The sequence below is a fragment of the Melanostigma gelatinosum genome, assembly GCF_949748355.1.
Source record: "Melanostigma gelatinosum genome assembly, chromosome: 2".
In the NCBI taxonomy this organism is placed as follows: Eukaryota; Metazoa; Chordata; class Actinopteri; order Perciformes; family Zoarcidae; genus Melanostigma; species Melanostigma gelatinosum.
The window spans coordinates 30370029-30394974 of NC_136635.1; the positions used below are offsets into that span (position 1 = coordinate 30370029).

Sequence of the window (24946 nt, forward strand, 5' to 3'; positions counted from 1 at the left end):
TTTCTGGCTATTCTGACCCACAATGCTCTGCGAGTCGAAATGGGCAAGAGGGTCTCAGTTGCACAGTCCGTACTTTGTAAAGGCAGCTGCAGTACTCGCAGTAAAGAGCAACAGTGTGTCATTTGGAAAGCAGTGCAGTCCGAGTCCTGTTTAGTTAACTGCTGATGAAAACACACCATTTTCAGATTTTGCTGCTTCAAAAACAAAAAAAGCTTTTCAATTACAAAAGAATTTCAATTAAATATTAAAATGAATGCGTTCATCACCAAATTAGGCGGAGCTTTGCTGGTGGCTGTTCTGCAATAAAACAAGTCTACGAATACAGAAGGGAGGAAGAGAAAGCAGACAAAACAACGGAGAATTTTTAGGAAATGAAAAGTGTTGATCCACCGTTTTATAGCCGCTCTTTTGACCTTGTATACATCTATCTATATGTAGATATATATCATATAACAACCAGACAGGTTGTATTGAAGTGTCAAGAATGGATTTCATATAATAGTAATAAACAAAGTAACATTCGTAAGGGCTTTGAGGGGGAAAATCCCAATATTTTCATGAAATTCTAAATAAATGTGCAGACAGTGAAATGTTTGATTTGCCATTTCTAGCAATGACAGAAAAATCAGTTTAATATCAGTGAGTAAATTGGAATTTGTAGTCTTTTGCCTCCATTTATCAAATCATTTTCATGAAAAGATGCAGCATCTCAATGACCGTCAATGTTTTCTGTATAATCTTTCCAGAATCTACGTTGGCTGAATGCCAACAGATTTATTTGGACAGACGGCCTTCAGGTGCTGTTTGTGTTCCAAAGAGTCGGTGAGATGAACATTTTACTATTTAAATCATTTTTGAAGCCGACCGAATGCAATTTATTTTGAGTGTCTGCTGCTGTCGACAGAGCTTTGTTTAAGGATGTCAAAGAATCGGTCTTTTTCAGAACAAAGAGGTTCATCGCTGTTTAATCTCAAATGAAACAAGAGAAGCGGTGCTGTTGACATCCATTGTATTTTAGATTTGACACATGCTCAGTTTACAGGAGTTATTTGTTGAGTGAGACATGACTCATCAAAGTGCAGCAGAGAAGACGTGTTTTTGTCGTTTAACCCCGGAAGTTAGCGTCTCACTGGTTCCCTCGACAAAATGGTTACAGCAGAGAATAAACGCCAACAAACGTTTATGATACTTACACGTTTTGTTCAGCGAGATAATCTTCACAGTTTAAAACCACTTTTATGATATTTGAAACGAACTACACAACGGTCACATGACCGGCGGACTGTAGACGGGATGACGCGTTGTAGCCACTTGTTAGCAACCGTCTTTTTTTAAGACACGTTCAAGCTTCAAAATTCCTGAGAGGTATTTACTGATGTTTCTTTAATGTCGTAGAACAAAACGTTCAAATCTGTTCAGCTTCTGTTCACCGCAGATCTTATTTCAGGCATCGAACCAAAAACACATTCAAAATAAAACATTGAGCAGAAGTACAAAGACGCCGACTCGTTTCAACATGGAGCGTTTTCCTCTCAAAGCAGGAATCTTCACAAGAGTGAATCCTGGTTCGAGTGACACTATTCGGGCATGAAGTTGTGTTTCTGCGACCTGCTCTCAGACCTCTGAACCGCTGAATTTCAGTGTGATTATCACAGAAGCGGGTCACTGACAGACAGCTTAGAGTGAGTCAGTCTCTCCTCTCGAGCAGCGCGCTCACATGCCCACGCGGGTGTGATTTTCATACACGTATAAGCTCATAAGTGGATAACAGGATTTGTTGTCGAGCTGTTCTTCTCTGATCCCGTATTAAGTTTGAGAACGTTTTATTTGTCTCTCTGTGTTGGCTGCTACTTAAGACCCACCCAGAAGGTGATTCACTGTTGCATCACATCTCTTTCATTGTGAACCTTCCTGAAGAAGACGCAGTATGAACTCTCTCAAGTAACCGCCATCTTTGTCCAAAGCCAGAACACCGGCGCCACTCTCTTGGAAATGAATGATGAACGACACAAACTAGAAAAGGGACACGAATACATGTGTTTCTGTGACATGGTTCAGTGCGATGGGCTCTTCTAACTGAAGCAAGTTGATTTTCTTGACAACACTGAAGGTTGATGACATGAATTCTGAAAGAACATGACGAGAGTTTGCAGGAATACAAGTAATGCACGATTAGTTCTTCATTTCCCCACTGAACAACTCAATTGGGTTGTTAGAGATGCAAGCGAAATGATGCCCTTCATTTGTCTTCGCATTAGTTGTGCTGCTGACTGCGTATTGAAAGCACCGTCCTCCATTTGTTTCAATGTATTCTGAAGGCAGATGTGTCAGCACCTGTAATCAACTAACATCACTCAGAGCATCTGGGAACGGACTGAAAGGGTAGAAACAAGAGGATTATTTTGTGTTATTTGATGTATTTTTGTGTGATAAAAACCTCCTCACGCATGTTTCTGTCCACAGCCTCTGTGTTGTACTACTACTTGTACAAGAGGACATCAGAGTATCTGGGTGACCCTCGCCTCTATGAGGATTCGCTGTGGATGCGGGAACTGTTCGCTCGGGTCAGACACTGAGCTCGCTGCACAAGTAATCCAATAAAAAGGTCCCATATGGAGAGCAAAGGTGTTTCAATGAAGTGTGCATTTGGGGAAAAGATGGCCTCTTTAATACAGTGCATTTAAATGTGTTTGAAGTGCATTTGCAAGACGATACCAATGGCATTTTGGGAACACACATTTGAAAAAAGAAATACAATCAGGCTTGAAATGCATTTAATGTGAAACATGCATTACAAATAGATTTGACAGGATTTGAAAACCAGAAACATTTCCCTCCAAAGCAGGAAGGATTGTGCCAAAATCTGCTGAGACATTTTAGAACAACAAGGTCTCATCAGGTAAGAATGACATGAAAAGAACAATTTAAAATATTCTGTGATAGCCGTCACCACATGCCGTTTGTCTTTTCTTTTCTTAATGCTGTATACTTTTTAACAGACAATATTACAGTTGTTTTATACACATTTGAGACGATTTGTGTTGCTTTGAGTTTGTTTGTAATGTGGATATTGAACAGCGTTTGACTTTATTGCAGCTTTGACAGTTGCTGATCTCCAGTCTGTACAATCTGACCGCGTTTCATTTTCCCAAGAAGTGTTAAATACCTAAAGTACAATAAAAACCTCTTCTGGAGCGTGTGTGCTTCGTATGAAATGAACTTTATGAGGTTGTTTCTAAGCAGGACGTGAGCTGAGTGAAGAGGAGCTGATGCTTCAGCTCACCGAACTCTTTGAGGAGCGACTCCTTCTGCAGGTTGAACTGCATGCCAACAAATGAGAAAAGGTTTTCATGAGATGAGTTTCATCTCATCATCAATCATGTATTTTACTAACTCAAGGAGAAACAATTACAGGTTTATTTGTTCACTAAAAAAAACATACAAATTTGAGATTTCTCAGCATCATCAACAATTAACAACACATTCAAAAACTGATCCCAGCTCTACTTTAAACAGCGGATAAAAACACCAGGCGAACTCACCCGTGTTGCGTATTTATAGAACTGCTCAGCTTCCTCTCGTTTGCCCGACTGAAAAGAAAAGGTCGATTGCATGGTTGAACATATACGGTGTGAGATTCTGTTGATGTCGTGCTACTACAGCTACTGGCTGATAGCCGGTTGTTTGGGAACAGGGACGTTAATACATCCACAGGCTTGACAGCATACAGCGCATGGATGTATTATAAGGTAATAAAAGCGATGAATTACAGCCAATACAAACATTACTACAGAAGCACAGCGCTAGAAAGAAGCCAGCAGGACCGATGCATCACATAAGAGTACAGAGCAGCATACTCCATTGGGTCTGATGCTCGGTTGTCAAAAACGCACTCTTCGGTTACGCTGAACTTGCTTTTCGTCCTCGCATGAAGTTGAGTCTCCGCAAACAATATGACTCGGTCATGTGACCCGTGAGCAAAGGATGCTGGGATACTAAGAACATAAGGATTCACCAGCTGTGCCCCCCCCCCCCACCCCGTGTTTGGGTAAAGAAAAGCTGTCTTTGGGACATTTCTTAGGGATTCTTGCAGCGTCGGCCCATTGTGTCCCACTCTGTCTTGAAATACAGACTTCAAGGGAGGCCGAGCTTGACCTGGGGCACAGCTGGTGTGTGTTTTCAGGGCATCACTCACCCTGAGGCAGATCAGAGACAGGTAAGCCCACACCTCTGCGTTCTGGCAGTTCAGATGGTTGGCCTCAGTCAAAGCCTCCTCAGCGGCACACAGCTCCTCCAGCTACAAACACACACAAGCACACCGCTACCGCTTTGTATCCTTTCAAAACCAGAATTCAATTGCGTCTAAATATGTGGAGATGGGATTTTACTCGGTAGCAGGCGGTGCCCAGGCCCAGCCAGGTCAGGCAGGAGGCAGACTCCTCACAAGCCCGCAGGTACACACCTTTGGCTTGGTCAAACTGAAAGACAAGAGATGAATTACACTGGAGTGAAGCTTCATCATAATTGTGCTGCAAATTTAAACTTGTCCAGGAAGACGTTCTAGAAAACTGTACTGTGACTACAATACTTTGTAACAGCAGTTTGTAGTTCCTTGTAGACGTGGCAGATTCATCAGAGACAGCACACACGAGTGAAGTATCTGAGTGATCAGAGGGAGCTGAAGCTGACCTTCTCCTGCTGGAGGTAGATGGATCCCAAGCGGAGGAGGACCAGGTGGGGGTCTGACGGAGGCTGCGGGAAGTTCAGGCTTCGCTTGTAGCTCTCCATCGCATCAGTGAACGCCCCCCGCAGGAAGTGGCCGTGGCCGTTCAGCGCCCACGCATCTCTGTGAAACGGCACATCCTCGAGGCCGGCGGCGGCACCGCAGTAGTCAGCTCTGAGCAGCTGCAACTGGGCCAGGAGGAGCGGGTAGGAGGCGCTGGGACCGCCGGCCGACAGCAGCTCCAGGGACAGAGCTCGCTCCGCCATCTGACGACAGTGACTGCCGGTGACTGTTTGCAACCACAACATGGACCTTTTGCTGTTTCATTGTCTCGATATCGAGTACCGATCTGATACCGGTGTTGAATTCATAAACATAAATAAAATGAATTGAATTGTTATTTATTGTTAAAATAATAAATCGTACACCAGCAACTTGGTGACAAATCTTCTACATTTACAGGAATCACAATTTGAGTGTAAACAGGAATCAGAATTCCAGTTCATCATGTTTAATTGTTCAAACATATCATTTGTATTTGTGTCAGTATCGGCCCGATATCTGAGAGTCCCGAACTTTTATGGAAACTTTACTGCTGACAATTGTTTGTTTTAGCATGCCAATATAAATTAAATATAAATGCGTAATCTAAAAACAATTGCAGATTGTCCGTGTTCATATTTTTTCCACAATGTGTTTTGACTTTCTGAAAACCGATTTCCACAATTTATGACCTTTCCACGGCCAACTGTCACATTCCAAATGTTGGAGCATCAACAGTGGTCATAAATAACTTCTGCTCCATAACTCACTCAACTAAAGGGTCACAAAAAACAAAAAACACATCGTCGCTTTCATTCATATTTGATCTTGTGTGTGTGTGTGTGTGTGTGTGTGTGTGTGTGTGTGTGTGCGCGCGCGTGTGTGTGTGTGTGTGTGTTTTACCTGCAGAGCACAGTTCTGCAGCAGGAACTGAACAGTCGTCGTGTAAATGGTGGAGGAGAGTTTAGCTGGAGCTGATCTGGAGCCGACACGCTGCACTGGAGAGTCTCTCGGCACCTTTGAGTCCTGGTTCTGGTCCTGGTTCTGGTCCTGGTTCTGGTTCTGGTCCTGGTTCTGGTCCTGGTCTCCACACTTAGGGTCTGAGAGAAAACGACGGTAACGTTGTCAGGTAGCGAGCATCGCAGACAGAAGAGATTCTTTTTAGGTGGTTCTTACCAACAGACTGCATCTAAACTGTGTATGAATTAGCTTGAGCTTCTCAATGCATGCCACACCTTCATATAAATCAACATGCTTCATCAACATTTGAGGTTTTCTGTCCTGATAGATTAAATCAAGTGCACAAGAATAAAACTACAATCCATTGCTGTTTGAGAAGTTGTCCAACATGCACCATTTCTTGTTGTTTGAGACTTCATAGCAAATGTTACAAATAAAAGGTATTTTGGATGTGATTATGAACAGATCTCAGTGTGTTTCGTCATGGATTCTCTGTGGCGTTGAAGACTCATGACGAGATCCATTAGAACAGGAGAGGCCTCTAGTGTTTCTGTTTAAAGTGTTAACCGGCTGCCTGCCTGGTTTCCCTCCACGTGACGAGAGAAAACCAACACATGACGACATTCAGAAGACAATAACCCACTGCAGCTCACCTTTCTTATCGGTGGGAGACTGACATGCCGTGTCTATCTCCTCATCCTCTCGCTGCTCTTTCTCCTCCCCCTCGTCTTTCTCCCTGTCCGTCGTCTCCTCCTCCTCCTCCTCCTCCTCCTCCTCCTCCCCCTCGTCTTTCTCCTCCTCCCCCTCGTCTTTCTCCTCCTCCCCCTCGTCTTTCTCCTCCTCCCCCTCGTCTTTCTCCCTGTCCGTCATCTCCTCTTCCTCCCCCTCGTCTTTCTCCTCCTCTCCCTCGTCTTCCTCCCTGTCCGTCATCTCCTCCTCCCTCTTCTTTCCTTCGTTTGCCCTCAGCTGCCTTCTGGCCTCCAGGAAAGCCCTCTCAGCCAGGATGGAGTCGCTCTGCATCTCATGGAGCAAACCTGGACAGCAGAGCCAGAAACGTGAAATGAGAAATGAGTGCAATTCCCAGCATGCATCTGTCTTAACCACTCACAGTCGTTTCGGGTCAGAGATTGTGACGGCTGAAATGAATGTTTTTCAACCAAAGTTTCTAAAAGTACATTTTTGTGCAGATTACTTTTGAATATTTACCATTTTTGTGTATTTGCATCCGTTTTTTTTAAGCATTTTTAAACTCTGCACTAAAACCAGACTAAAGAATTTAAAGTTATGAGCTTTTAAAGACAGTTAACCTACCTAAGGAAGTGAGACTCTGGGGCTGACTGGGTAATATCTGATCGTTGGCAAAAAGAGTGACGGCAGCAGCAGTCTGTGCAGTACGTGTTCTCTGTTAGCAGCAGCTTCACAGGTTAAAGAGCAGTGAGTAGGACTACAGCTCACCCAGCAGCGTCCAGGCCACCACACTGGGCGGGTCGATGCTGGTGGCCCTCTCCAGGAAGGTCTGGGCCTCCTTGTGACGCTCAAACATCGCTGCCAAGACCCCGCACATCATCAGGCTGGAGAACCAAGAGAACACAGACACACAGGTCTCTACTTACCAGTTTGAAACCTTTAACGATGTTGCTGTGTGGCTTAGCGCTGATTGGGAGCAGAGAACTGGAACTATGTTTGTGGTGTCCTGTTACACAACGCCAATAGACACCCGACAACTGTTCTATTCTCATTGATATACAGTACACAGACTCAGGATCTCTGTGTTGAGCTCATGGCTGTATATATATATATATATATATATATTAATATTTGAAGTCTAACCTGGGCTGGTGTGCCTGCTGGACGGACACGGCGTTATGGAAACACTCTTTGGCCTTCATGTAGTCTCCGGTCAGCATGTAAAAGCTTCCCCACTCAAACCTGTGGGAGGGCTCATTCGGGTGCCTCACCACCAACTGCAGGGAAACAGAAAACAAAGATTCAGTGGCAAGTTGAGTTATTTTACCAGCCATTATCTTTTCTCGTCATTATCTGCATCGAGATTATTATTAATCGCTGCATGTGACTTGTGGTCACTTAGGACAAGAAACAAACACCCAAAAACACTGATATGCTCCAAGGACTACAGACGAACAGAAGCCAGTGTGGACGTGTGTGACAACTAACTCATTTAGAGGCCTGAAAACAGTGTGAACAGACATCTGTGAAGTTCTTCAGCAGGTCATTTTCCTCATTCATTATGAGTGAGGAGCAGAAGTATAACGAGAGGCGAGTATGCCTTCTAGTGCTCTTGTACCTCTTGGTAGTACTGAACAGCCTGCTGATAGTCCCCAGTGAGCTGAGCCTCTCGGGCAAAATGTCTGAGCTGAGAAGAACTCAGCTGGATCTCATCCGGGGAGCCATCACCAACGACGTCATCTGAATAAATCTGGTGAGGAGAGGATGAAAATGAACATAAATATATACACACACACAGTAGAAGCATGCACTTTAAATGTGTGTGTGTGTGTGTGTGTGTGTGTGTGTGTGTGTGTGTGTGTGTGTGTGTGTGAGACCTTGTTGAGAGCTATGTGCATCTCGTCCACCAGGTAGACATAGAGCTGGCTGACAAAAAGTTTTAGCTCCTGAGGGTCAGTGAATGACTCAGTTCGCTGCATTTTGTCGCGTACGATCCTCACCACTGCATGCTACACACACACACACACACACACACACACACACACACACACACACACACACACACACACACACACACACACACACACACACACGCGGTCAAATAGTTACAGAAGAGCCACCCCCTCAGCAAAAAACAAAGCTGATACAGATCCACTCAGGGTTTCTGTGAGAATGTATGTTCTGACCTTCATCTGTTCCTTGAAGGCGAGATATCTCCCAGAGTCATTCAGCGATCCCATCATCTGAACATTCATTTGCTCCCGACTGCAGTTTGCCAGCGGCTTGCATCTGGCTCCGAGCAATTCCCCGTACTGGTGCGAAACATTGGTCACCACGTTGCCCACCTGTCTGTGGAAGTCCAGCACTGCCTGCAGGAAAACACACCGGTGGAGAGAATCCAGCAAGGAAGCAAACTCTCCGCTGGGGTGTGTGTGTCTCTGTGTGTGTGTGTGTGTGTGTTTTACTCTTTCTGCTCTGCCGGGTCCCGCTGGAAGTGGAGTTCTGGGTGGGATCAACGCCTTCACCCTGCAGGAAATAGAGACACATGTCAGCACATACTCAGCCGTTCGTGCAACGACCAAATGTAACAGACCAGAGTTCATAAAAACGGTCCCTTAAAATGAACGTGATTCATTTCAGCAAGACGGAGTAACCAATAGAACCGGGTCAAAGCTAGTGACCACGGGACACTTTGAGGATTGAACACATTACCTTCTGGACAGTTCCTCTGGAGATGGTTTGGGTACCAGCGGTTTCTCCAAGGCTATCGCAATGATAATATAAGTTCTGGCCGCCCCATAAATCTGCAATAAACAGGAATTAGGTGTTAATATGCTGTTAGACTGTAACTACAACCACAGTTTCCAGTACATGATGGTGTAATACTGAACAGAGTTGTGTTGTTCTGTAAAAACTTACACTGTCCTTCATATTGAGGTGCGGCTCACTCTCGGCCACCACGCCGGCGGGAGTCATTCTGCACTGACTCGCAGGTTGCTGCCATAATGGGAACAGGTAACATTAGGGTCCCACCTTCACAAGCACAACCTGGATGTAAAGTTTAAAGGTGCTCTGTACGATGTTCAGCAAACAACTATCATCTAGATGCAGTGGAGTCACTCTCCCTCTCTGTGTGCTGTTAGCAGAGCTGCACCTCGCTGTGTTGACTCGCTCTGCACTGCTCTCATAGCACCCACCCTCTGGTTACCCCTCAGGTAAACACTGTTAGCTCTGTTAGCACTTATGCCATTGTTTGCACTGTTAGCACCGTTAGCTGCTAGCCGCTGTCTCAGCCTTCACCATGTTGAGAGCCGGTAGAAATGCTCCCAATCTCGTATCCAGCACCTTCAGATACTTTCAGGGGTGGTCAAGCAAACTAAAAACTAGCTGCTTTTGTTTTGCTGAAGTTGGAGACCTTTCAAACCGTTTAAGGGCCTATTTTATGTGTCCATACTCCTGAAAATTCTCTAAACTCAAAGTTGATGTTTAAAATCCTGACCTTTTTGCCTGGCTCCTTCAATCTCCCTCCATCCAGTTTCTTCCGTGCCTTCGTCTTGTAAGAGCCTGCAGCTGAGCCTGCAGCTGAGCCAGCACAAGCGTTGGCCTCGTTGGCTGCAGCCTTGGCCTGCTCCTTCAACACACTGACGCTCTGCTTGGCCTGGAAAAGATCAATGAGAAACAACTGATTGATGTACTGGGCACGATAGTGATCATTTCATCAGACTGTAGAAAGCCAACAAACGTATTTCCAGAAAGTGTTCCTCGAAAAAATAAGATGGAATTCCAGTCGTGCAAGTCCAGTAAATCCAGACCCTGATTGAGAACTATGAATAAATGAACAAAAATCGAAAGCGAATGAGTTGTACGTATTTGTGCCACCTTTTTCAGCAACTCAGCCTCGGAGAAGGGCTGAATGCTGTATGCTCCTCGGATGCGGCGGACTCCAGGATACAGCAGCCGCCCCATGTCCACAAACGCCACACCATGGAAGGGGATCTCTGGGTTCCCCTCATCTAGCTACACACACACACACACACACACACACACACACACACACACACACACACACACACACACACACACACACACACACACACGTGACTAGATGACACATTGCTTGGTCTGTCATTGATCAATGCTTCAGGTTTTTTTTAACTCAGAAAACATGTTTCGTGCTCACAAAATGTTTCACATTAGCCTATTTTGCCTGAAATGAATATGAATGTTATCCCACACTTTTCTGATATTTGGTTCAGGCTCGAGAGCCAACACTGCAGGGGACATATACCGGTAGTACAGAGAGAGAGAGGGAGTGATTCTGAAACTATCTTTCGATAACAAAGCTGTCTCACCATCTTTACTGCCTTTGTCGACCTCATTATCTCCACCGGCCACAGTCTGCTCTCAGTGATCTTCTGCTGCAGCCTGAACATTGAAGCACATATTTTCAAATATTTTTTCTGGATCTGTATTTCTCATTCCGTGTTTTATAAGGGTGTTACTTCAAGATCAGGTGAATTCTGTCACTTCCTCATTTCATTTCCATTTGGCCTTTAATGAATGGGGGAACCAGGTTTCACAGTACACTCTGCTATGCTCCTTAAATGCGATTATTTTGAAGAAAGCCCGGAGATAGCCCCAAAAAACTGATGATTGACTTTCCCTTTCTAGAATAATCTCTTAAAAGTCATGACCAACAGGTGTGATGGTGAGATATGAGGAGGAGGAGGAGGAGGAGGAGGAGTGTGTGTAGCAGACCTGGTGGTTCCTCCTGCATCCAGGAAGCAGCGCATCTCTGTGTCCCAGCTCACCCTGTTCTTCCTGGTCTCCGCCTTTTTGCGAAACTGCCGGTCCTGTCGGAACATTTCGACGTTCAGCGCTGTAACTCTGTGTGTGAGTTCATGTAAAGGGAAAACTCTGCACCTCTTATGCGTGTGTCCAATCAGTGTTGATTGGTAAATGTGGTCGACTGAAGCAATTAGCTCCTCGGTGCATTCTACATTGACCGGGAAAGACGAGTTTGAATTTAGTTTAAGTTCAGCTGTGGGGATTTCACGTGAATGTACAGTCGAGTTTGCAAATAAATGCTGCGGCTCCTCGAGACCAACAGAAGTCTCCCGTTGGACTGAAGCGTGCAATGCATCCTGGGACATGTAGGCAATACTGGCAGGGCTGTGCAAGCAGGAGCAATCAGCTTTCTGGGTCAATATAGCTGACACTGAGAAATGCATTACTTTAATTGACATTTATGATCAACACGGATTGGAAAGCCACATAAAAGGTCCATTTTATCATTTTAGATATTCTACAGTATTACATAATGCTATTATGAATATTTACCTTTCCTACTTTTAACATTGTTAACACATTTAAACTTCTTTCGTCACTATCTAAGCTTGTCAAATGACTGTCCTTAAAGTCTGTCCGTATCTATTAAATGAACGACATTCATGTGACATCCTCCACTTTCACGCTGTTCTATTTCAGACAGTTGTTGGCAACATCTGTCAACGTACCGAGGCCTTCCAGCTGAAGCAATTAGCAGCAGTTGCAGGCCACATGTGCGGTTACCTGTAAGCCAGTCAGCTCGCCGTCCTCCTGCTCCACGGGCTCTTCCTGGAGGAAGGCAGCGGGCAGGAAGAGGTTCCCCGGGACCAGCAGGGCCTGATGGGGCCACTTCCTCTGTCGGCCATCTTGCTCCCTCTGCCCGCCTGCCTTCAGCTTCCCCTCACAGAACAGCAGCACCTGGTCTTTCTGGGTGTCAGAGGAATCGAACAGCCACACAGTGTTAGAATGTTTCCCTCTGGAGAGATTCAGACGATGTTCAGATCATGACGTGCTTAAATGTCCCGACATGTTTGTGTTTGTTGGCGGGCTTTAAACAGTACAAAGTAAAGATTACACTCACCTGTGCAGTCAGCGGGACTTCCAGGGCAGCAGCGTATTTGCAATGAGTGGAGGCGGAGCCGGACTGCAACGTCCATGACTCGGGGACGGAGAACGCGGTCTCCACTGTAACCTTCAGCAGGTTGGAGGCTGATAGTTCAGCCTCGGACAGCACTGGAATCGACACGCTGACGCACACATCCAGGGTGGACTGCTGGGGGGCCACAACCTGAGGAACATTCACGTTTTAATGATGAACTGTTTGATGACACTGTCTCGAAATGCCATTCAATTAGTTAAATGATGTGAAGTGTAAAGTGACAGAGGTTCACTGTCCAGAAGCTACTAAGTGCATTTCCAAACCCTGGAGGGAAAATCTTCAGCCCTTTGGATTGTTGTGGCCTAAAAACAGGCCATGTTTAAAGATTCTGTCATCTAGTCCGAGCGCAATAAATCACAGACTGTACAGACAGTGGTGAAACGTTTGGCAGGGACATCGAAGAAAGACCACGACAAGTTTTCAGTTCAGCACAACCTTGTTGAAAAAAATCGAATGCCCGCCTTAAACACGAGGTGCAATAAAAGTCTTAAAACATATTTTGTTTCCAAAGTGGCCTCTTTATCATGTTCCATTTTCTGGTCCACAAGAAATGAAGTGTGAAATATGTTGGATTACAATGATTCTCGTCTTTTTCTGAACTATTTCTCTCGGTACTTATCTGCCAGATGTCCATATGATACCTACACTGCAGCCCACTGTGAGCAGGCGTGATTAGAGACCGTGACGGAGCAACGCCACGGGACCGTTTCCATGTGACAGTAAAAGGTGTCACTTGGTGACATGTTGGAGGTTTTGAGATCCACCCAAACTTTAACTGTAGGCTTACCTCCCTTGTCCACTTTGAAAGGACTTGGCTGGCCAACTGCTTAGTTCTGGCTCTAACTGCTGTATCGACATTCGAGCTGCTCTGTGAGGAACATTCACTGATTACAGAAATCTGGGAGGAACAACTTCCATCTGTTTCAGATCCAATCCACTCGCTCTCTGGGTGAACCAGTGGTGGGTGATAATCTTATCTCGTGGATGTAAATGGGACTTTTCTACGACATAAATCATACTGTGACCTTTCTGTTGTCTATAGTAGCCGTGACACTGCCCTTAATGATGAGTGAGGGTATTATTGTCCAGTCATTAACCAACCAACCTTGCAGAAGAAGTCCAGGGAGGACTCTGCGGCTGAGGAGGCCGTCCCTGGATTCAGTGGGACTGTGGACGAGAAGCTGCACCGACCTGAAGACGGAAGAGAAAATCTCTCTGACCTCCACGTAAAAGAAACGGACATTTAAGGGAGATACAGCGGCGTGTTTTCAATCTAGACACATCCAGCTGTACCTTGTAGCAGCGGCAGCAGGTCGACCACAGCCTGGCCCAGCATCGCTGTCTTCGCCTCAACTGTCTTCGCCTCAGATTTCTTCGCCTCAGATTTCTTCGCCTCAGATTTCTTCGCCTCAGATTTCTTCGCCTCAGCTTTCTTCTCATTGGGCAGGAACTCCATCACCGTCACTGACCACAACAAAACCAACTTTCATCGAACAGAGCTGTGAAAACTGAGGGCTGTCAATGCAGGATATCTGATCGGGGGGGAAATGACAAACCTACTAATTATGCTAAAGTAAATATCACCATCATCAGACAACCAAATTGCAGCAAAAGTTAAATCTGGACATTTTAGATGTTGAAGGCTATTTAAGCCGGTTCTTCTAACGGCAACAATAAATGAAAGTAGTTAGCCAGTGTGCCAATAACTTACAATAAAGCCACACGTTAAGGTTTTCTAATCTGTTTTGTCTGTAGGTTATCAGTGAGCAATGAAAGTGTTACATTCTGTTAATATGAAGTTACTAAGTTGGAAGGCCATCTGTCTGTTGTCACCTGTCTGTCTGTCTGTTGTCACCTGTCTGTCTGTCTGTTGTCACCTGTCTGTCTGTCTGTTGTCACCTGTCTGTCTGTCTGTTGTCACCTGTCTGTCTGTCTGTTGTCACCTGTCTGTCTGTCTGGAAATTGCCGGTCGACCCTCATCTACCTGCATGTCTTCTATTATTGTTTAGCTGTGTCTGACTGACTTATATATTTCACATACTCTGCATGCTTTTATGTTTTGTGCCTCTGACATGGATGTTCTTTAGTGTCTAACAATGCAGCATAATATTGTCTTTAGTCCATGTTTTTATCTGACATATCCCTCATTTTATTTGCTTTGTGTGTGTTGAATTTGAGAGCCTCTGTGTTGTCAAACGACAATTGACAAAAGTTGAAAGAAGAGATGGAGAGAAAGGTGTACACATGTCCGTGTCAGGCTGGTTATCTCCAGTGTGAGATATCAGGACACCCGGAGCAACATGTACAGACCCAGCTTACATATGATGGGTTTGTGGGCCATGTCACTGAGGGCCTGGGCGGTACTGGGGCAGTGGAAGCTGCAGGTGAAGTCGTAGTCCACGCGCTGCTCCGCTGGGTCCAGCTGCTTCTTCTCCGACTCTCCCAGCACATGTTGATCCACTTCAACCTGCACACAAGTCTGGAGGCCGCCCGTCGTTCCACCTTGCTGAAAAGAGAGGAAACTGAATTATGTAATTAACATCCGGTGAGATCCTAAAGTCCTGACCCGACTAGTTTACACGTTTACAACGTTTAACGAGCCTACCAGGTTATTTCCACGGACGACGGTTATGTTGATAGTGTTATGGTTTGTTTCTGCGGTATTATCAGCAGCCTCCATTGTGTTTAACGTCAGACTATTGGTAAACTAATATTAAAGTCAGCGAGCCACCGGTTTGAGGCTCGGTTATACGTCTTCGAGTCCCGTTTCCATGAAAACGACGCTACACATGGTGGTGCGTTCAGGTGGAATCAGATATTTCCCAACGGACTGACAGAACAGCAATAACAGTCCACCACAAAAAACAATCAAACAGCAACTTAACATCAGACTTCCGGTTATAAAGCACAATAGCAAAATCATTTCTGCTTTTAATGTTGCATTGCCTTTGCATGAGCTTACTGCAGCGACCATTTGAAAGATTCTGCCTTTTTAAGTTTATTTTTTATTCAACAGTGAAAGCTATTCAATAACAATGACACATATTATTATTATTTTCACTACAGTGGTAATGTTTCTGTAATTTTATCTTATTGTGTTGGATCAAGGTAAGAAATAATAGAGTCTGTCCTGCTGTTTTTACTCTTTATTCACTTCATGCACAGCAGTATTTCTCCTGCCACTGTATTCAGGAAAATGTTTATATTGTAACTCTGTAATAGTGCTACAGGGGCAGCAGGGGTCACTGCTCTCAATGCAAACTTTACTGGTGGTGGTGCAACAGCTCATAGTGGCAAAAAAGAAGAATGTAATATTGTGTGTGATCCTCGAGGCATTGAAGGCTCTGCATGGCGACCTATTTTCTCAGTCAGCTTCTTAATATGAGTGATGTGGTCCTAATGTACATTAAACACAACATGTTCTGCAAGTTAGAGCATATTTAGATATTTCTAATGAGAGATTTGTGTGAGCTATTCTCAGTGGTGTGCAGTAGCTCAGTAAGAAAATGATTATGTCATGTACTTTTGAGCAACTTGAACACAAATTGAAACAACTTCAGCACACTATCGCACATAGAACTGGTTTATTCATTTCAATGAAGCCTTCAATACCTTCAGCAGGTAATGCACATCTTTATTCACCCTGGTGACCAGAAAGTCTGTATTAGGGGTTCGGGTGCTATCTGAATTATTTAGATCTTCTTCCATTATTTTACAAGGAGTCATCTCAACCGGAACTCTTGTAATCTGTGATTTACCTGCAACATAGACTATTTCCTGTAACCTCTTCTTCACTGATCTGTTTTTGTTTGTGTGTGTTCTTATTTGTTTGTTTTTATTATTTTTGTTCTTGTGAAAAATAAGAAAATTCAATTAATGTATTCTTTTTTTAAATAACACAGAGGAATATTGCTACTTTTACCTTAGCAAACAATATCTCAAATCCATTGTTATTGTTGTTGTTCTTTGTGATATATATTGATATTGTACATAGTGGTTAAATGTTTAAATGTTTATGCTTTGCTCTGTTCTTCTTTGTTGTCTTTAATGTCCTTGTTTTTATTTTTTTATATTTTTCTTGTTTATTTGTATATTCTGTTTGTACGTTGAACGCAACGTGAAAACCGGAGTCAAATTCCTTGTATGCGTACACATACATGGCCAATAAAGCTGATTCTGATTCTGATATGAGCTCACTTATTTCACCACTGAATGTATTCTAGTTAAAAGTACAACACTCTGATAGTGGAATATAAGTGTAAAGTTGCAGAAAATAGCAACAATCAAGTTAAGTACTTCAAAAGTAAGTACATTATACTTTGTTACTTTCCACCACTAGTAGTTTTAACCATTGAGACCAACCTGCCTCCGAGACACCAGGGGACGCTCTACCTTCAGCTTCCGATCTACGCTCCATGCTCAAAACGGATACGCTAACTACTTCCGGAAGTTTTTTATTATCAATGATTTTGTCACTTGAGCGAGATTAAAAAACACACACTACTCTGGTGTTTGTCTTTTGTTGTTGTCAAAATAAAAATGTCGTACAACTACGTGGTAACCGCGCAGAAACCTACGGCGGTGAACGCCTGCGTCACAGGTAAGAAATATATCCGCTGTGTGTTGTTTGTTTCTTCTTCAGTGAACGTTTTTCCACCTGCGCGTGCTAGCTGAGCTCCCGCGCTACCAGCAAAGTGTTCGAGAAAGGGGGCCTGTAGTAGCCGCTAGCTGTTGTTATGCTAACCCCAAATGTTTACGTGCTTGTTTAGGAATAACTTGTCTGCACGAAGTCACGACTCACATCTATTTTTTAGTTAATGTGATGTCTCTTCTAACGCACACGGTTGGAACCGTTAGCTGGTTCTTCTTATTTAGGAATTAGACGTTAGCTGTTGTCGTGTTTCTTTCAGGTTAAAATGCTTATTTTTTTACTCTCTCGCTGACAAACATGATCGTGAAACGTGCAGACAGAGTGCATTCTGGGACATAAAGACAAACTGATGCTGAAATCACAGATTTTGTGTTTATTTATTTAATAACATCACACCTCTCACCATGAAAACGAGACATTCATCTTTTAATTTGACATGTACACTGTGTCTACCTATAATTCATAAAGAGGCTATTATTGTATATGTTGTACACATTATTTTAATGTATTTCTGTGTTTTTTACCCCACTTATTAATATTCCTTTTTTAGTACAAGTGTGTACTGTGTAAAAGTGTGTACATGCAGGAGGGTGTATGTGTTGGTATGCTGAGTGTATATTGGTGGCTATGTTTATGTAAATGTGAATATCTTTGTGCATGTGTTTGTAGGTGTACTTATGTTTAGATATGTACTCGCTACTAGCTAGACTATTATTACTGCTATTATTTTGATCATGTGCCTTGTTTTGAAAGGTCGTATGTCAGGGACTGTTAGAAATGTAAAAATACAATAACAAGTCAAAAATAAAAACTTCTAAAGAGGCTCATTACATCTCAACATGGAAATGGATATAGATGGACAATATACAGATATGAAGTCTGTTAACTCATTTCAATAATTTCTAATTAATTTAATGAAGAGTCAAAAGATGTTTAATAAGTAATAAATACCGATCAGTTATCAAAGATCAGTCATGTCTTAAATTTGCTTTTTTTGGTCTCACTATGGAGTGGTCTCACCGACGTCACGATCTCCTTAGTTACGAGGTCGGTCGGCCATGTTGGAGTACATACAGAACCTACATGGCGGCGCGTAAACAAGGAAGTGCGGCGAAAATACAATACTTTGAATCACTGGATAGTGTATCAAAGGTTCGCTACCTGGCCAAATTGAAGGTTATTGGTAACTTGGATCCCTATACGATGAGTGCAGATCGTTTCAGTGCCGATCCTACTTATCTTCCATCGGTAAACTACGCCAACATCTACACGTATCTCGTGAACACCCCCAGTCCTTACACAAAAGACGAGCTGGAGTGCTACAAAGGGCTCGACGCTTATAATCAGTTTGTCAGTGGATGGGTCCGAGACGTCAAAGCAACGGTCGTCGGGAATTCTCATCTCGTCATTGGGAGGGTAAATATATACAGATCTGGTCAGATATTTAGCAATATTCAATGTTTACTCAGCGCAAACAGAGACGTGTGTTTGTTTACATTGTACATGCACGTCATTGTGTGCGTGTGTGTAGGAATTCACTTTCAACTAACTCCTAACTTCATCCCCCCCCACACATATATATATATACATACATATATATATGATCCGACGTTAAACTCATATCAAGCAATGCTGAGGCTGCATCTCTGTGTTTCGCCTGTTGTACGCGCTCGACACGTCTCTGGCACCGACTGCTGTCACGGGCCGATGAAGCTTCGGTAACCTTCTCATGTAAAAGTTTAATTTATATTTCCTTTATTAAATACTGTTCACAAACGAATTTGCAAATAAAATCACTGACCACTTATAAAGTGATCCGCACATACTCTAGTGTACGCCAAATTCCATTCCTTTATATCTCGAGAGATGCGTGACAGCCATTTCTCGCGACGTCGCTTGGATAGCTCCTTCGTGTCATTTCCTTGATGTGTAATGACCGCTGGCAAACGAAAGAATGATTTCTTGTCTCTATCAGCTCTGCTGCCACAACCAAAGACAGCACAAAAGTTCACCACCGATAGGTTATGCGACTCAGCCGTGCATGCCAGTGGCTTTGTGTGTACTCCAACATGGCCGACAGCTAAACTGTGACGTCACACGAGACCACTCCATTGTGTTTATACATTTTTAAAACAGCAAATGTGTCTTTTCATTGATAAGTGACTTTTAATGAATCACTACAATTTAGTTGATTAATAAACTAGTTGTTTGAGCTTTTTCCTGCCTTTCTCTATTTGACATTATTATGGTAGTTACAATACTTTTGTTTCTTTAACAAAAACATGATTTTCAGACATCACGGCCAGGTAGGGCTCAGGTACTTTATTATGTTTTTAATGTTATGAGTAAATTCAAGTCATAACTAATGCTGGGTTGTCCTCAATCAAAGACATTCTTAGTCAATCATGTGATTTTGTTTTTTAAGGATTTTTCACGAGTGACAGAGCTTTAAAAATGAGTTTTCCACAGAAAATCGCACAAATAAAGAAGAGCGAATCAAATAAAGACATCTTAGTCGACTAAGACCAAAATAAAATATCTTTTAGTCGCACCAATAATTACGCCCCAAAATATCACCACTCTTCCAATAAAAACTATTTGCTGTTGTTGTAAATATAAATATTTGTTCACCTTTCTCCGACTAAACACCGGCGTCATGAACATAAACGATAAATGCCGCTGTGTCTCCAGGTCACTTTACGTCTGCGGATGACCTCAACCTGCTCATAGCTAAGAACACTCGTCTGGAGATCTATGTGGTGACAGCGGAGGGGCTGAGGCCCGTCAAGGAGGTGGGCATGTATGGAAAGATCGCCGTCATGGAGCTCTTCAGGCCAAAGGTGGGTTTGTTTACAGAATGAATGAGTCGGTGGTCTGTTGGAGTAACTGTTGAACCATCGTTTTATTGAAGAGTTACATGTGTTTTTGGTTTCCTTCTTTACTCTGTACTATACTTTCGTCTTTGAGACAGAATGCACATCAAGAAACAAGATGTTCACACAACTTAGCTGGGCTCTCCTCCTTGTGCTGAGCAGATGTCTGTGCCACGTAATATGCGGTCACCTTAATTCTAGGAGCCTTGAAAAGGAAACAATATGCATCTCTGCTAGAAAACAAAGACACTAATCCCAGTAGAATAGTTTTTATTGACTCTGTCGTGGATTCACAGGCCGGTCCAGGCTGCCCATACTAATCAGGGCGGTGGAGTTGAATTTAAAGCAGGCCTCTGCATGTTTAATGACTTCGGTGTCCTTTTTCCCCCCCTTCAGGGTGAGAGCAAAGACCTGCTGTTCATTCTCACGTCCAAGTACAACGCCTGCATCCTGGAATACAAACAGACCGGGGAGAGCATCGACATCATCACTCGGGCCCACGGCAACGTCCAGGTGGGTCCAGAGTTCACTGTGTTCTCACATCTTCTCAATAAACATGCGTTTCTGTTGTTCGTATGCAGACCTGAATGTATTTTCACCTTTTTCCTCACTAACCTTGGTTTAATGCACCAGTTCACTGTTGATATCGATAAAAAAAACTTCGGTTAAACTGCTAAAATCATTCAACATTTACGACAAGTGTGAATAGATTCTTAGGTCTCACTTTAAACTATAAAAACGTATACATGTTATTTAACAGCAGTTGTCCTGCTGACGTGAACCTTTTTTTCCAAACCAAATTCCTCTCTTGCAGGATCGTATCGGGCGTCCGTCAGAAACGGGTATCATCGGCATCGTGGACCCAGAATGCCGTATGATCGGCCTGCGGCTGTACGACGGCTTGTTCAAGGTGATCCCACTGGACCGGGACAACCGCGAGCTCAAGGCCTTCAACATCCGACTGGAGGAGCTGCAGGTCATCGATGTTCACTTCCTGTACGGCTGCCAGGCTCCGACGGTCTGCTTCATCTACCAGGTACTGACGGTGTTTTTACGGGAGTAGGACAGACAATGTTGGTAAATTCATACAGGTGGGATGAAGTATTATCTCAAGTCCACAGTGATCGTAAAATATTGTATTGTGGTGTCGTTTGACAGCAGTTTAAAGGGACAGTTCAACCCAAAATCAAAAATACCTATTTGTCCTCTTACCTGTACTGCTCTTTATCAATCTAGATTGTTTTGGTGTTATTTTTGGAGACATCGTATCGTAGAGATGTCGGCCTTCTGTCCAATATAATGAGACGAGCTGGAACTCGGCTTGTGTTGCTCAAAGCGCCAAAAAATACATTTGAAAAATCCTGACCTGGTTCCTCAAGATAATCTACAGATCTTGTTGTGAGCATTCATGATTCCCTCAGTAAACATGAGTTTATGTCTCAATCTCTAGTTTCAAGTCTTCTTCACTGCAGCATGATGTTTATTTAGTACATTATGGTCCATTTAGAGTCACACAGACCATAAAGCAGGGGATGCTTTTAGGTGGGGCTACTTGGTGATTGACGGGTCTCTACCAGAGACGTTGTCCGTGTTTTTGTCTTCCAACTTTTACCCTTTTTCATAGAAAAAACAGCTACAAGCTGCTAGAGGTCCAAAACTCCACTGGGAACCTCAACGTAATGTCCTCCTGTCCTCCATTGAAGACGTTTCTTTGACATGGTTCCATGTTGTGTATCCTAGGACCCTCAGGGGCGCCATGTGAAGACCTACGAGGTTTCTCTGAGGGAGAAGGAGTTCAACAAGGGCCCCTGGAAACAGGAGAACGTGGAGGCTGAGGCATCCATGGTCATCCCAGGTAATCAGTGTATATACTGTATATATTACTGAAGGGATACGTTGATTCATCAGGCAGTCCAGCAACTGAAAACACAGCAGTCCTAATGATAATTTTATCGTCCAATTTTTACTTGTATTCATTAAATAAGATTCAGAATAAAGACCTGATTTAAAACTAGTTCGACCCGTGAGTCAAACACAAACAACAGGGCTTCCCTCGCATCCTGGAAAACCTGGAAATAAAAGATTTCCACGTTGTGGAAACGCTGTGAACAAATCACCTCACATGTCACATGCAGGTGGGATGACTTGACGTCACGTTTCTTTCTTCCCAGCCTGTTTTAAGCGATTGAATGATGTTGAATCTTTGAGCACGTCTGGTTCATTTGCTTGACTTGACGTATAGTTTCTAAGCACTAGGCTGCACAGACGGGAACAGATTAATTTATGGCGCTCTCGTCGCTGAAAATGTCCTGTAAAATGATCTCTAGAGCAGGAGAGGGAACCCTGAACAAGCTGTTTTTAACGGGATGATTCAGATTGGTAGTGACTGCTGTGTGTGGACGTGAGAAGTTCTAACAAGTCAGCAGCTTGTCAGACAGAACTGTGGTTCAGTTATGTGATGTATATTTAAAGTGAATATTATAATCGTAGTCTGCTGTGACTCTCATGCGTGTGTGCTTGTATTTCAGTGCCAGAGCCATTTGGTGGAGCTATAATCATAGGACAAGAGTCCATCACCTACCACAACGGAGACAAATACTTGGCCATTGCACCACCTACCATCAAGGTAAAGACATCACATGATGGGTCCTGATAAAGCTGGTTATCTCATTAAGAAGTAGAATATTTAGTTCTTTCTAAACCCTTCAGGAGTCCAAAGGAAGGATGGTTTAATATTTCAGTTGCAGTATGTTCTAATGTGTTATAATAGTAACGCAACAAGAAACGTGAATGTGAACAGAGGATGGTTTACACAGTTTAACCATCATAGTGCGAAATAAAGTTATTCAGTGAAAGTATGCGATCTGGAGATGAGATTTAATGCTTTCTAGTCGCCGATCTTTGATAATGTTACATTGTTAACAACAAATCAAGTGTTGAAGTTGACGGGAGGAGAGCTAATAACGTTACGGTACGGAGGCTCCATTCAGTTACATTATGATGCATTCAAGCTCCCTCAGACAAAATGAGCATTGGGTTGAAGGTGGATCGCACCGGTGTCGCGGTGTGTTCAAGTGTAATCCTGTGAAACTTGAATAAATCCAGTTGTATGAAGGAGATGTTTTCACAGAGAGAGAGGTTTTTCTTATCATCTTTAAATACAATATTTTATTTCCTTTAAATCATTTGAATTGTGTGTTCAATGCAAATAATCTCTATAGATTATTACAACCAAGTAAAAAGATCATTTTGAGGGTTTACTCTGATGTCAGATGTTTTTCATTTTAAAACAATAGTCTGGGGCCTATTACACCAGCTGTTATAACAAAACAAATCAACAAAAACACTGTCTTTTCTTACAAATATAAACATTTCTGTATTAAGGACACAAAATATAGTTCTAAATAATATAAAGCAGAGTCTATGTGATGCACCGTCATAGGTTTCATTTTCTGTAATACCAGATTTCCCAATAGTCTGTCGAATTGGGCTGTTATCATTTTAATACAAAGTTCAGTAAGTATTCAGAGGGTGTCGAGTCACACAGATGCTTTGTGGGAAACTGAGTCCCAGGTGCACGGCAAGTCAATTAAAAGTGTTGGTGGTGAAAGCAGTCCTCAGAATCTCCATTATGTGACCAAATTATGAATATTCTGCTCCATTTAGGAGACCCCGAGGTTTACGCGTTGGGGGTTTATTTGTTATGAATCTCGTGGTTGATCACGGAGGTGCAGGTTCGTAACGACTGTGATGATGACTTCAGCTCCCCGTACGCCGCTGCTTTTAGTGTTATCTTATCAAGATTAAGTTGCGTTCTGCGGCGCTCTGCAGTCTGCTCACATCTAACAAAGCCCAAAGCAGCCGCCCGGAGGCATCCTGCTTCTATAAGACGTCTCGTGCATTTTGGAAAAGAACATTTCAAGTTGTTCAGATGTAGTTTCAGCTTTTAATTTAGCGGCGCAGAGCTTTGGCTTTGTGATGAAATAACTGATTATTGGCTCTGTTGATGTCGACCGATGGCGGATATTTAAAGGCCGATATTGTGACGTAGTTCAGAGCAGGAAGAAGCCGATTCATTAATCGGCCTTCAAATGATCGGATATGGCCCATGGTTGTGCCAAACTTTAAAACTCACGAACAAAAATAGGATTCTTGATTCTGCTCATCGGTTCGGTTCCTTATCGATACTCTTTTTGTTTCTTTTTGATTATTTTGTCGGGAAACAAATAATCTTTCTTGAGCAGCAATTAAAAAAAAAAAAAAATCTTTTAAATACATTCGCAGCTAAACGATTAGCAATGTGATTATCTTCCATCTATTAGCCTGTTCTTATGATCAGACTCCGTGTGTCATCGCTAACGTTGCCCGCAGTGGAAGAAGATGGACGGCTGCTCCACAAACGATTGACGTTCTGCTTGTTGGCCAGATGTTGTGATAAACTGCTGCTGTTACCTCCCTTACGTTTAAGGGTTTTATTGCATTTGTGACAACGAGAGTTCTCGGATCTACTGGAGTGAAATGTAGCCACACTTTGGATCTTTTTCTTCTCTCTGCCATGAGTCTCGCGCTGCACTGAGTCTCGGAGTCTCAGAGTGAAGCACAAAGAGACAGAGAGGAGGTTTGAGACGAGGACATCTGATTGGTTCTATCGACAGCCTGCACACTGTCGTGTCTCTGTTACTCCTCTGATTTCACAGCCGTTTCGCACAGCAGGTGATTTACGGAAGAGTTACTGAGTGCATCTGTTGGTGCTACTTGACTAATGAAACCGTTCTCTAAATGAAGTTCCCCCCCCCACACACACACACCTGACGTAGCTTCAGTATTCAGCTGAAACACATGATTCTCTCAGCAGTGTCAATGGAAACGGAAGCATACGCTTTGATGTATGACAGCACTTTTTGGCAGCTAATTAATAAGTTGTCACTCACGAGCACAGAAGTGGAGAAAAAACAAACGGCCAACGTTCTGCCAGCGTGGATCTCAGATTCAGTGCGTTTGTGGTGTGAAAGCACTTTCTAAAA

The 24946-nt window shown here is 43.3% G+C and overlaps 3 protein-coding genes across 3 annotated transcripts in view; 2 read left to right on the forward strand and 1 right to left on the reverse strand.

The window, feature by feature from the left end:
* LOC306793986 (transmembrane protein 138-like) overlaps positions 1 to 2576 on the forward strand; it is a gene marked incomplete at both ends in the record, with an annotated part of 7734 nt that extends 5158 nt beyond the window's left edge. The window contains 2 exons of the mRNA XM_079291832.1: positions 747 to 822; positions 2464 to 2576. Coding sequence (XP_079147958.1) covers positions 747 to 822; positions 2464 to 2576 — 189 coding nt within the window. The remainder of the gene's footprint in view (positions 1 to 746; positions 823 to 2463) is intronic.
* Positions 2577 to 3198: 622 nt separating this feature from the next.
* cfap70 (cilia and flagella associated protein 70) lies at positions 3199 to 15078 on the reverse strand (the record flags this gene model as incomplete). The annotated part of the gene is made up of 25 exons (XM_079291843.1): positions 3199 to 3320; positions 3543 to 3590; positions 4196 to 4297; positions 4389 to 4478; positions 4690 to 4989; positions 5669 to 5744; positions 6657 to 6759; positions 7181 to 7296; positions 7556 to 7689; positions 8031 to 8162; positions 8290 to 8421; positions 8599 to 8781; positions 8878 to 8938; positions 9125 to 9216; positions 9332 to 9409; positions 9912 to 10070; positions 10292 to 10429; positions 10765 to 10837; positions 11171 to 11265; positions 11984 to 12166; positions 12321 to 12527; positions 13504 to 13589; positions 13692 to 13862; positions 14718 to 14904; positions 15004 to 15078. The coding sequence occupies 25 exons, from the start codon at positions 15076 to 15078 to the stop codon at positions 3222 to 3224; spliced, it is 3120 nt and encodes a 1039-aa protein (XP_079147969.1). The 3' UTR covers positions 3199 to 3221.
* A 1792-nt stretch (positions 15079 to 16870) lies between these two features.
* The window catches only part of ddb1 (damage-specific DNA binding protein 1), a 45796-nt gene continuing 37720 nt past the window's right edge, over positions 16871 to 24946 (forward strand). The window contains exons 1-6 of the mRNA XM_079293151.1: positions 16871 to 16998; positions 19741 to 19889; positions 20319 to 20435; positions 20737 to 20958; positions 21663 to 21777; positions 22451 to 22548. Of these exons, the coding sequence (XP_079149277.1) occupies positions 16938 to 16998; positions 19741 to 19889; positions 20319 to 20435; positions 20737 to 20958; positions 21663 to 21777; positions 22451 to 22548 (762 nt within the window). The 5' untranslated portion in view covers positions 16871 to 16937. The remainder of the gene's footprint in view (positions 16999 to 19740; positions 19890 to 20318; positions 20436 to 20736; positions 20959 to 21662; positions 21778 to 22450; positions 22549 to 24946) is intronic.